The sequence below is a fragment of the Balaenoptera physalus genome (genome assembly GCF_965194825.1).
Source record: "Balaenoptera physalus genome assembly, chromosome: 11".
Classification (NCBI taxonomy): domain Eukaryota; kingdom Metazoa; phylum Chordata; class Mammalia; order Artiodactyla; family Balaenopteridae; genus Balaenoptera; species Balaenoptera physalus.
This window is the reverse complement of record NC_138896.1, coordinates 4,375,899-4,389,057: the sequence shown is the minus strand read 5'-3', so window position 1 is coordinate 4,389,057 and position 13,159 is coordinate 4,375,899. Positions and strand designations below refer to the sequence as shown.

The following is a 13,159-nucleotide window of genomic DNA, read 5'->3' as shown; positions in this document are numbered from 1 at the left end:
AAAGATATTTCTTTTCAAATAAATTATCTACTTAACCACATTATTGTCAGCCAAATAGTTTTTGAGAAAATCACCTGGAGTTAGATCACGAGAGCTGTCATTAGAGAACTAAGAATATATGCCGTGAATCCGCACCAGAGTCTTGAAGGAAGGATTGAAAAAGTTATTTGCCACCTCCAAGAATCAAAATAGCTCACGCTTATGGAATACTTTCTTTGTGCCAGGCCCTAAGCTAAGTGGGTGACATGTATTAATTCATTTAATCCTTTTAACAACCTGTTAAGGTACTACTATTATTGTCCTCACTTATAAGTGAAGAAACTGAGGCACAGTACCTTAACCATGGTCACCAGCCTTCTAGCTTCCATGGCTTCTGATAGGAAGTCATTTTTAATTCTATTGATAATCCCTTGTACATAACAAATCACTTTTTTTGTGTGCTGTCTTCAAGATTGTCCCTTTATCTTCTGCTTTGGACAGTTTGACTATGAGGATTTTAGATGTATGTCCCTTTGAGTTTATCCTCTTTGGGTCTTTTAACTTCTAGGGTGTGTACATTAATATCTGTCATCAAATTTGGAAAGTTTTCAGCTATTATTTTTTCAAATATTCTTTCTGATTCTTTCTCTCTTTCCCTTCCTTCAGGGAGGTTCGTTATGAGTATGTCCCACATGCCTTGGGGTTCTGTTCATTTTTCTTCATATTTTTCTTCTGTTATTCAGATTAGATCATTTCAGTTGACTTATCTTCAAGTTCACTGGTTCTTTATTCTTTCTACCTGATCAAATCTGCTTTTGAGACCCTCTAGTGAATTTTTTGAAATTTTTATTCCAGTTATTATACTTTTCAGCTCCAGAATTTCTGTTTGATTCCTTTCCATAATTTCTATCTCTTCATTGATATTCTCTATTTAGTTAGACATTACTGCCATGGTTCCCTTTAGTTCTTTGAATATGTTTATAATGGCTGAATTAATATCTTTGTCTAGTAAGCCCAATGTCTTGGCTTCCTTAGTGACAGTTTCTCTTGACTGGTTCTTTTTTTCACTGTGTATGGGCCATACTTCTCTGTTTCTTTGTGTCTTGTAATTTTTGTTAAAACCTGGACATTTTAAATAATATAATGTGTTAACTCTGCAAACAGGATATCCTGATCTCCAGAGTTTGTTGTTGATGTTTTGTTGTTGTTGCTCTTGTTTGTTTGTTTAGTGACTTTCCTGGACTAATTCTGTAAGGTCTGTATTCATCATGCATGGCCACTGAAGTCTCTGCTGCGTAAACTCAGTGGACAGCTAATTGTCTTCAGTGTTCCAGCAGGAAGTACACAATTCTGCTGTAGCCTTCACTTCCTGCTTGCACAGAGTCTGAAGTTCAGCCAGAGGTGAGAGTTTAGGACCTTGTTGGGGCTTTCCTGGGCATGCTTACAGACCTGCACATCTGTGTGGCCATCTAGGCTCTCAGGAGTATGTCAGAAGTGTTCAAAGTCCCCTAAGGAAATTTCAGTCCCTCCTGTTAAATTTTTTGGGACAGCCTTTTATTATCCCCAGTTGGTATCACTTCTTCAGGTACCTATAATGTTAAACAGTTGCTTCTAATTGGTTTTGAAAAACATCCTATAGATAGGGCTATTTGCACATAGTAAGCTCTGAATCAGATCAAATAAAAATAAGCCCTGGGAACGGAACTTTTCAGAGGGCTGCCAGACAGGTTAATAGTGACAATTCTCTTATTGAATTTTAGGGAGTTCCAAGCCCATTTTCTCCTCTTTGTTGTTTGCTAGGCTGCAAGTTTTTATGGCTACCATAGTTGTAAGGCTGTTCATTTTCAAGACTACCACGGAGCTAGGGAGAGAGGGGTGGAAATAAGGCAAATTAAAGTGTCACAAAGCTCACAGTTCTGAGATTCTTTTGTTCTTGTTGAGTAAATCCTCCTTATATTGTTGCAAATCTTTGGTCCATTTCCAGAGTTCTGGAAAAGTTGGTTTTGATCATGTTTGTTAGTATCCTCATTATTTTTATGAAGGAGCAGATTTTTGGGGGCCCTGACCCTGCCATTCTGGGAGTATTTCTCCAGAACACATTTTTAACCACCCTACAAGTGGTTCCAAATTGGGGGCCTACCACACCCCTTGAGGGTTTTACATTTTGTAGGAATAGTTTGGTATCTAATATCATCTTCCTGACATATATCTGAAATACATATTATTTTATGTATTTTTATTTCTTCATTTCTTCTATACATTATAGGGCATTATATTATCTTTTAGAAATTGTGTATAGAAATCTGTGGACTTCATTTCAGGATAATATAGGGGTGTTACAAAATATCTGTTTTAAAACTAGGAAGGGACATTAATTTTTGAAGGTTGAAAATCACTGCACTAGACTCTCCTCCCATTCCTTTCATATATCTACCCTAGTCCTGCGGCTACAATATCTCCAAAGAGTGCCTGCAGTTCCTATTCTACTCGAGGTCCACTTAAGAGTGAACAAAGAGGGAGTTTGGGAGGTAAATAAAATCAGAGGTCATTACAAATACCTCTCAGGAAATTAGAATGAAAAAGAAAGTGGGAACCATCTAATAAACCGCATAGAAAGTACTAAGGCATTTTTCATAACAAGAAAAATGTCATGTTTTGGTTAATCATAAATTCTGCTTAAGAGAGTCATCATATATACTGATCAAAAGTTACCAGTTTTCAAATAATTAAGAGCTAATAAAATATGTACCTCCTAAGCCATACTGAATGCAATTTAATTTCTTTTGATGATTAATAAGACCGCTAGAAAAATGTCATATAAATAAGAGCTTTTAGAATAGTATACTCATAAACAGCTTTATAATGCAAAGCAGGAATTTTGGTACCTACTAAGATTGTTGGCTGTAATTTTTTAAAACTCCTTTCAATAATTATGGATAAGCTTGGCCAGAATTTATTATAGAAAGCTTTTTATACCTTAGAGTCATTCTCAAAATCCAATCTTTTCTTAATTTTCAGCAGGAATATCAATTGATAATTTGCTATGCAAGAGAGAGAGGTAAAGGGGTTCAGGGTGCTATTTTCAAAGTAAATCCAGCAAGGGGAACTCAGCAGAATTACAGAAGGCCTTCTGCTAAGTAGTGGTGTCAAATGTGGCTCCTATGGACGGGTGTCATCTACTTCCTGAACAGTTTGAAGGTTCCATTTTGGTCTCTCACACATGCCATCTTCAGCCCCTTAACTGGGTCTTTCGTGCTACATCAGACTGTGCTTAAACTGTGACTTCTTTTTTTTTTTTTAATAAATTTATTTATTTTATTTATTTATTTTTGGCTGTGTTGGGTCTTTGTTGCTGAGCACGGGCTTTCTCTAGTTGCGGCGAGCGGGGGCTACTCTTCATTGCGGTGCGCGGGCTTCTCGTTGCGGTGGTTTCTCTTGTTGCGGAGCTTGGGCTGTAGGCAAACGGGCTTCAGTAGTTGTGGCACCAGGCTCAGTAGTTGCGGCTCGCGGGCTCTAGAGCGCAGGCTCAGTAGTTGTGGCTCACGGGCTTAGTTGCTCCGCGGCATGTGGGATCTTCCTGGACCAGGGCTCGAACCCGTGTCCCCCGCATTGGCAGGTGGATTCTTAACCACTGCGCCACTAGGGAAGCCCTAAACTGTGACTTCTTAATGAGCATCATAGGATCCCTTCCCTGCATACAATAAGCAAAAACAAACACCTTCATTACTTTCTCTTTTTTCGTAATGGGTGATTGGTTCCTACAGGGGGCACTGGCTTGGTCTCCGCCTGATTGGACTTTTGGCCTTCGGTGGAGAAGACCCCAGAGGAGCTCCAAATGCCCCTTCCTGGTTTCAGCACTCCAACAATGAACAGCTGCATTCTGAACTAGCGTGGTTTTCCCAGCTCCCAGCTCCATAAAAGATTCCTCCAGAATACTTCCCTTCCTCTGAATAATTCCTTTCCGTTGTCTTGCTTCATTACCTTTCCCAACTGGCAAGGTTTTTCTTGGCCCAAACTTTGATTTCCACTTTGGAATGTCTTACTAGGCAAGCCTCAGAGCCCACCAACCTGTCTCTACTTCTTTCCCACCCCCCCACCCCCCTTCGTTACTGGAGTGACCAGAGTTTAACAAGTCCAGGGCATGCTGTCATTTTTGTCACCAGTATCATTGCCTGTGTCAAGAGTATAACAACAGGGCCAGAGAGGTAGGGCTGTGCCCATCTGCGACAAACACAGTTTGCAAGATAGACCAGGGCCTTTCTTCTACTCCCTGCCGTTTGTAAAATAAAAGAATTCAAAGACTTGGTTTACACTTGAAGTTGGTCCAAGACATCTCCGCCCCGGCTTTCTCTCAATCTTATTTGTGCTCTCCCTTGAGCCCTAATAAAGCTGCAGAAACAAAATTACAGTCCCATGTCTCTTTCTTCCCTTTTAGGGAAGAAAACCTTTCTGCACAGATTGCAGATGAGATGACCCTGTGGAATGTTTAAGCAGTTAGCCGAGTTAAAGGCAGTAAAGGACTCCTTGCTTAAATTATCCACTCTATTTTCTTTGAACATACAGCACACAGAGCCCCGAAGCCCATCCTGGGCTCAGCTGTGTTTTCTGTCCGCTCTGCACCCTCCCATGGGCACTTGTCACTCTGGATGTGACCTTAGCCAGTTGTTAGAACTGCGCTCTTCCTTCTTTAATAAAAAAGAGTCCTCTTCATGGTTTTTTTTGGGGGGGGCAGAGGGGGACTAGTATATATTTATTATAAAAATTTCAAACATTGCAGAAAAAAGTATAAAAATAAGAGTCATCCACTTTCTAGCTACTCAGAACATTGACAACATTTTGCTAAGCATTCTTTAATGGGTCCCTTTGCACACTGTATTCATTTTTTATTGCTGCATAACAAATTTCCAAAACCTTGGCAGCTTAAAACAATGTAAACTTATTATCCAACAGTCTCTGTAGGCGAAGGGTTTGGGCCCAGGTTAACCGGGTCCTCTGCTTAGGGTCTCAAATGATGGCAATCAAAGTGTTAGCCGGGACTGTGTTCCCCTCTGATGCTCAGGGCTCTCTTCCAAGCTCACTCAGGTTCTTGGAAAAATTCAGTTCCTTGCAGCTGTAGAACTCATGGAAGCTTCCATCTGCTTCGAGGCCAGCAGGAGAATGTCTTTGCTGCTTCAAATCTCTAGCTTGCTATGTCCCAGACCTCCCAGATTTAAAGGCTCACATGATTAGGTCAGACCCACATGATAATCTCCTTTTTTAATGAACTCAAAATCAACAGCTTACTTACCTTAATTACGTCTGCAAAATCCTCTTTGCCATGTAAGAATGTAATCACAGGAGCAACATCCCATCCTATTCATAGACTTCACCCACATTCAAAGGGAGGGATTTATACAAGTGTGACGATCATTTAACGTTCTGCCTTCCACCCATATATACATACACAGTGAACACTGTACCTGGTGTTCTGTAGCGTGATTTTTCAAAATTGATATGCCATGGTTATTTTTCCTACCTAATAAATACAGATCTGATTTTTGTGGCTGAATAGTATTCTATTTTGTGATTTAAAATAGTTAATCACACATTGGACAATTTCTGATTTTCCTTCTTAAAAATTATGCAAGGATGAACATACTCACATTCTTGTCTTTGCATGTGCGTAATTCTAAGGAAAGGAGTTTACCAAATCAAAGGATAAACTAAACCAATGCTGTGATGTCCCTTCCAGGGTCCTCCAGCAGTGCATGGTGCTGCTTTGCTAGTGAGGTTCTGCTTCTGGTGAAGATTCTCTGCGTCTTTTGCTCCGATACTGTCAAATTACTACATCCTTGAAAGGAGTTCTAGAAATCACTAGCTGCCACTGCAGGAAACATACAGGAAGTAACATAAAGTAAAGATGTGATGTTCACTTGTCACCTCCATCCTCTCCCCAAAGAAGTTATTTTCAATTTGATTAAATAACTTTCGACGAGATGGGGGCTTTATTTTAATTTCTACCCTGCTTCTTTAGAAAGAGGCAACAAGGATACTAGATCACATTGAAGGTTGATAACCTTTTTAACTTTAAAAGGACACTGCATATTTTGATGGTATGGTGGGAAGTCGGGCTTCAAATGAAGGCTCTGAGAAAATACAAAACCGTGAATCTTAAAAACAAACACACCAAGATTTAATTATGCCTGCCTTGCTAGGAGATATCCTTGTCTTTCAAGCAACCAATACTTTGTGAGTACCTCCTATGGGCCAGTTCTAGTGCTGGGAACGTGATGGTGAACAGGCAGGCAGAGCTCCCAAAATGAATCCACACACTCTGCAAGTGCATGATGAAACTGCAAGATACATTTATCTAGATACAGATCTAGGTTAAAAAGCTTTAAAATAAAAAAAAAAACTTTCCAAGAAGCATATATATTTTCCCAGCCTGGATAGTAGGTAAACGGAATTCAGCAATGTCTGTAAATGTTAGCCCCTTTCCTAGGGGAACTTGAGATGTAAAAGGCAGGCGTGTATACCCAGAAATACTGAACATCCAGCCCAAAGGGGACCCTCGTGGCATGGGCGGCCCAGGACACATTTTCCCTGGCCATTCCTGAGCAGAGAGAATGGCATGATGGAAAAAGCCCCATTTCTTCAGAGGGTGCAACCTCTCCCTCCGCTCGTGGCAATCTGGGTGCCCAGCTACTGGCTTTCCACCCGTCGACTAAAGCCCAACCCCTCCAGAGCATAAGTTCTGTTCACTTCACCCACTGCTACAAGTTCCTGACCCTCTTATTAAACTCTTCCACCCCAAACACACAAATAAGGTCTCAGTCTTAGGTGAAAGTGAAAGAGACTGTGAGTAGCTAATTATTCAATAGATAGCGTAGTCAGAGAGAAGAAACCTTTCCCCATCTCCTGGTCATTTGAAAAGAAATAAAAATCCTCAAAGCAATGTCTTTACCTGAGATCTGAAATGCAAAGCTTATTTATCTTGTTCAAGGCTAACCTGGCCCAGGTTACTTGAATTTAAATAAGGAGGTTCTGGGGCCTATTACCTTAGGGCAGTGCTGGTGAAAGCCAGGGTTGCTAAACATCGCAGGCTGTGTAGGAAGCGTGACTGTGGCCATTTGGGATTGCAAATGTCTCACTGCTATTCTTTCTGGATCTCTCTGCCTGATGGTGCAACGTTTACCGTTCTTAAGGGGGTGCTAGCATTGATTATTACCTGATCACCGTGACCTTCCTTCCAGCTTCAGAGCAAAGATAGAGGCTCTCAGGTGGGAGCCAGCCTCATGCCCCTGCCCCGACACCTCACACCTTGACCCTGACCTACCTCTGCACCCCCGTCCCCTGCAGACAATGCCTCACTCTTGTCCATGGCCCTGCTCTCCATCTCATCCTCCTGCATCCTTGGTATTTGAGCCTCTTTTTATTCCATCTCTCCCTTTATTCTATCTGTATCTCACTTCCTCTCCACTGGTTCCTCCTCCATAGACATGACAATCTCTCCTAACATAAAGATAATCAAAACAATCTTCCCGCATTGCATTATTTTCTAGCCACTGCCCTATCGTCTCTTCTTGCGTTCACAACCTAGGTCACCCTTGGGGGAGAAATCCACTCCGCATTTCTCCCCTCCTGTTCCCTCTGCGTCTGGCATTTGCACTCACCACTCTCCTCCATCAGCAATAAAGACACCAGTGGCTTCCTACGTCAAATTCTGAGTGTCACGTGTGTATATAAAAATGCCTCTTGGGTTTCATCCTTTGAGTGTCTCACGGGCACTCGAGTTCATCATGTCCCACATGAACATGTCACCCACCCAACACCAGCTCCCAACGTAAACCTTCTCTTCTTCCTTCATTCAGCCTTGGTGAATGGAACCATCACACTCCCTGGAAACTCAAAAGCTTCCTCAACACTCACAGTTTCCTTCTGGCAGCTCCTCTCCTTCTCCACGGTGATGAGGGGAAACTCAGCTCAGTCTCTGGTCCTCACCCAGCTTCCACAAATACAGATCTGCGAATTTAACGGGCCCAAGGATAAAGCCCAAATATTTAACTTGGGATAAAAGGATCTCACAATCTCATCCTCACCAACAACATAGCTCAGTGTTTAAAAGCATGGATCCTGGAGCTCTGTCACTAACTCGCTGTGCAACCTCAGGCAAGATTCTTAACCTCTCTGTGCTTCCGTTTCCTCCCTTGTAAATGGGGATAATAATAGCAATACCTTTCTCATAGAGTACTGGGAACATCATATGTATTCACGTACATAAAGACTTTAGAACAGTGCCTGGCATACAGTAAGTGCTATGTGATCTGACAGTCTTGTGATGTACTGCCCATTTTCACCTGCCAATCCTCTTCTCCCATGCACACAAGTATGCAAACATGCCACTCACCAGCCACAACAGCATACAGGTCACCAAACACACCATGTTGGCTATTTCTTGTCTCCACAGCTTTGTTCTTAGTCCTTTTGTTAATCTGCTAAACTCCCATTTATTTTGGGGGACTCAGCTCAAATATCACTTCTGCTGTGATGCCTTCCCTCCTGCCCCAAGGGCTTCCCCACTGAGACCCGATTGTACCCCAAATGAATTTCCCCTGTAGCATGCATCACTTCAATCAATTATTTTTAAAAGTCGGAGAGTTACCATGTTTGAGCACTTATCATATGCCAGACCCTGTTCTAAGTGCTGTACATGTATTAACTTGTTTAAGCCTCACAGCAAACCTATGAAATGTTTTAACAATTGGTTTCTGTGTTCATCGTTCCTCCTCAATTGTGGGGCTCTTTATGGGCAAGAACCTATGACTTGATCATGACTGGGAGTCCAGCATGGTGCCTGGTGCATGACGGGCTCACAGATAAGTGAATACCTCTGAACTGAGCCAATCAGAGATGAGCTGAACTCAGAGAGAGACGGGCACATGCACGAATTACTGACATTGAAGGACACTGAGGAACGGGTGGATGGTAGCTGGATCTGAAATTCACCAGTGCTATAAACAAAGACTGCTGTAACTACCTCATGCCACCATTAAATTGTTATTACTACATGAATATTTTCTATAGTGCCGACAGGTTAATGTACTCCCATTTGTTTCTGTAATGTCATATAATTTCAGGTCTTTCCAAGGACATAATAATACAATTCATGATGATATTTATATCCCACGCTCTTGCTTCAAGGGTCACTTGCTAAGTCTGAAAAGTTTTGCCTGGCCTCCAGCTCATGGGTCACCCGCCGTTGATAAAGTGTAAAGAGACACTCACCCTGACAACCTTTCCTTCTCGTTGGACACCAGATGGAAATTTGCCACCAATTACAGACAACTGAAGTCAGGAGTTAACATTACAGTTTCTATGGCAATAGTCTAAGCCCATAAACAAAAGCGTTCTGTTGCTTAATTGTTACAAAGGGATATGCTTTTTATAAATCTAATATGCATATAAATATAAAAGGAATTCAAAGATAATAGGTATTTCGGTTTTAATTAACTTTTCTTCCCTGCCGTATCCCTTGAGCCCATAGTAAATTCTGTTTCATTAGGCAGTAGACAAGGGTTAAGATCAAAATTGTTTAAGGCATTGATTAGAATATCTCTGGGTGGCCTTGAAGCTGATATTAGTGGGGGAGAGGGCAATGCCCAGCCACATGAGTGCCACCCCAGGGGTGCCAGCGGAAAAGGACCTGCACAGAAAACTTAAGTCCAGAACCCCAGTATATCTCTGGGAGACTTCCAGCTAGCTTAAGCCATTCCAATAATTTATAGATAGCATAGTCACAGGGTTTCTGGTCACTTTTTGATTTCCTGGAACATTGAATGTGATGGGAAGTTTAATCTCGCTGGGGTGGTGTTTTTTAAGGAACTACCACTGCTGGAACGAAGCCTGGATGACGAGGCCTGATCTTCCCATTGGGTTTGGAGGTTGGCAAGTCGTGGACAGCACCCCACAGGAAAACAGTGACGGTAAAAACAGCGTCCTCCCTCAGGGAAACGGATGTACTGCCCATCTTTATTTTGCTTTTGTGATTGCATTTGATGTGTGGGGAGTACTCCCTCCCAGTGGGAAGCAGCGTCAGAAGTGTGCTTCCCGGGCACATGTACAGGGTTGACTACCTGCCGGTGAGGTTTAACTTCATCTCACTGGTCGTCTTTACTCTGATTATTTTGTAACTTCTAGGGGGAAAAAAGCATAAAACTTAACATATATAACTCATCGACTCTTGCTTTGATAAGCAGTTTTGAAGACAAGAGAAAAAGTATCTGGGTAAGCACTTTTGCTAGGCTATAAAATATACTTCAGTCCTGCCTGATAAACAGTGATAAGATAGAAGGCAGTGGTGAAAATAAAGAACTCAAGAAATAATTGCAGATCATCCTTTAAATTGTTGTTTTTCCAGACGCTGATTTCTTTTTAGGTTGTGTGATTTCTTTCAAAACTTGAGTATGTAGGTACTTATCTTCTAACGTGTGTGCTAAGTAGTGGCAGCTATGACCCCCCCCTCCCACCGAATTTTTATAAAATCACACACATCATAAGGCCCCATTTCTCTTTAGCATGATGATAAAAATCAGTGGTCTAGGACATGATTTTTATCTCCCCAGGTGTGGATATAAGATATTGATGTGTGCATACATGTATACACAAAAACATTCATTACATACTCATAAGGGAACGCGAGTACAATACTGGATATTAAGAGAGAAATTTCAACACTTTCTGGTGTTCCAGATTATATATCATGACAAGATAGCTGGGTGACTAATGGCAGCTAATCTCTTATTAACAAGAGATAGCTGGTTAAAATTCAAAGGACTTTGTAAAAGTCAGCGTGGGCCTACTGACTTCCTGAATGCACGTGGTCCACGTGTGTGGCTAATATCCAGATTCTCCAGTTAAACTTGACGTGTGTCCATAATGTCCAAACACACAAAACAAAAGTGAAAACAAACCAACAACAACACAAATACTGAGGACAGATCACTGTTTCCAACATTCCAGATACGAGTTATGAAAGGATAAGCCCTATGTAAGCCAGCGGCTGGGCACCAACACACTTGAGTCTGTTTGTAGTTGGAAGAGTAGATGCAGAAATAATGTTGCCCTATATTCTTTTTGTGGCTTCAAATTTTGGTTTGCAGAGTCATTTCCAACAATTCCCTCTTGATCACACACGTGGGTCATTCACCCGCTCTGGCCATGGAAAGCACTGGGGCGCCCTCGGTGACGAAGTGGAGGAACGTTTGTCTCTACAGAGCCACCTCAGGGCTATGACCCAGATCAGCTCTGTATCTGGACAGACCTGAGGATGGCAAACTCACGCTCTCCCTCCTCTGTGTGATACAGGGATGTATCGGTGTGGCCCAGCCTCTGTTCAAGCCATTAAGCACGGCAATGTTTGCTTCCAGTTTGACGCACCCTTCGTTTTTGCAGAGGTAAGTGGAAAGCTGGGGAAAAGAGCTGCTTTCCTTCCCAACCTCTTAACACATCAAAAAATAAGGTACTGGGCTGTTACTTCTAAATTTCGCAGGTACATAGTGTATGCTTCATGTTTACAAAGTTAACTAGACACCATTCCAACCCCCAGGCGCTGCATGCTAAATGCAGTTCTTACTTAAACATTTTTCTCTCCTTGATGTTTTGAGATTTTTCTGCCGGAAAGCAATTGCTTTACTAACCTTAGCTTAGTTCTCTGTACCCATGAAGTAGGTATCAACTGCTCCCAAGAAATTAAGTGACTAAATGAATCACTCAACAAAAAATTGGTGGAGACGGCCCATGAATTGAAATGGCAGAGTGTACTTCTTCACCCTGAGACTAGCCCAGCAGTTCACGTGAAGCAACATCCAAACACACCCCAACTACGGTCTTAGTCTGGGAACTCCAATCCATTTCCTGCCATTCCAGGCCATCCTCCATCAGTGGAGACAGAGAGTACAGCTGCTAGAATACGGAGGGGAGAAGAGGGTCTGGAACACCGCACACTAAAGGGTGGATAGGGACGGTTTGGGAAAGGGTCTGAAATTCTGCAAGAACTGGGTGGAGGTTGGAAGCAGAGAGGGCGGTTCAAGGGTGCGCCAAAGAGAGCTCAGAAAGTCAAATTAAATGTAAGAGACATCAGGTGAAGGAGAAGGCCAGGAGGCTGCTGAAGGTAGCAGAGATTTATGAGAGGCGGAGAGGCAGGACTGACCTAGAGTATAATTTCACGAATGAACGCAATGAAATAATGCCTACTGCTACGTAATCACTTTGCCTACCATCTGATGCTCTTAGCAACCCTTTAAAATGGATGTTATAATTCTTCCCATTTTACAGAAAAGAAAAATGAGGCAAAGAGTGGTTAAATAAGCTTTCCACCATCATCTAACCAACAAAGAGTAGTGCTAAGATTTAAAGCCAGGCGGGCACCTGAGCTCATGCCAGTAAACACCACTTTCTGCTACTATTCTAGAATGAGTAAATGTCTATTGTCACTATGTGCCAGGCACTGTGGGAATTCAGAAGCCTACGTCCTTAAGTAACTTGGTTCTTGATGAAGATGGTGGTAGGTAAACACAGCAACATTTAAATAACAATAACGCAAGGGATGCTATGTAACTAAATGCCAGAGGAGCGATGTAGGTGATAAATGACTTGCGTTTAAGTTCATTGAGAAATATGAGCTAGGCACTGAGGCAGGACAACAAAGGCCACAAGACCCTGTCTAGGGAGAGTGACCTGGGGACAGACACAAGGACAGCGACATGGTAGCCACAGTACGATGAGCGGAGTATTACGGGAGCCCATGGGAGGAGGGTCAGGGATGCCCCCTGGAGAGGGTAGAGCCTGAAGCAAGTCTGGAGGGATGATTAGCAATTATCCCGGCAATGGGGGTAAGAAAGAAGCCAGAGGAAGGAAAGAATTTTACACAGAGGAGAAAATTTGAGCCTCCAAATGGTATGTGCAGACAATTTTAAAAACTATACAGGCTCATGAAAAGTGATGTGTTGGGAGGCGTCAAATGATGACGGCTGAAGGAACTAGACATGGGACCTTGTGTCCTGAGAAACGGGCACCTCGTGCTGTAAACGAGAGGCTCCCCACGGGGACGGGACGGGATCTTGTGCAGCACGGCCTTGAAGGGAAGGGCTCGGGCGGGGGACACGGAAGGCTGGGACGCTACTCCACGCCCAAACCCAAACCG

At 42.5% G+C, this 13,159-nt stretch overlaps 1 protein-coding gene across 2 annotated transcripts in view; it reads left to right on the top strand.

Annotated features, from left to right (window-relative positions):
* The window catches only part of F13A1 (coagulation factor XIII A chain), a 180,964-nt gene that overhangs the window by 91,185 nt on the left and 76,620 nt on the right, over nucleotides 1–13,159 (top strand). For both annotated transcript variants that reach the window (XM_082413293.1, XM_082413292.1), the window contains exons 9-10: nucleotides 9,838–9,941; nucleotides 11,323–11,411. In XM_082413293.1, coding sequence (XP_082269419.1) covers nucleotides 9,838–9,941; nucleotides 11,323–11,411 — 193 coding nt within the window. The remainder of the gene's footprint in view (nucleotides 1–9,837; nucleotides 9,942–11,322; nucleotides 11,412–13,159) is intronic.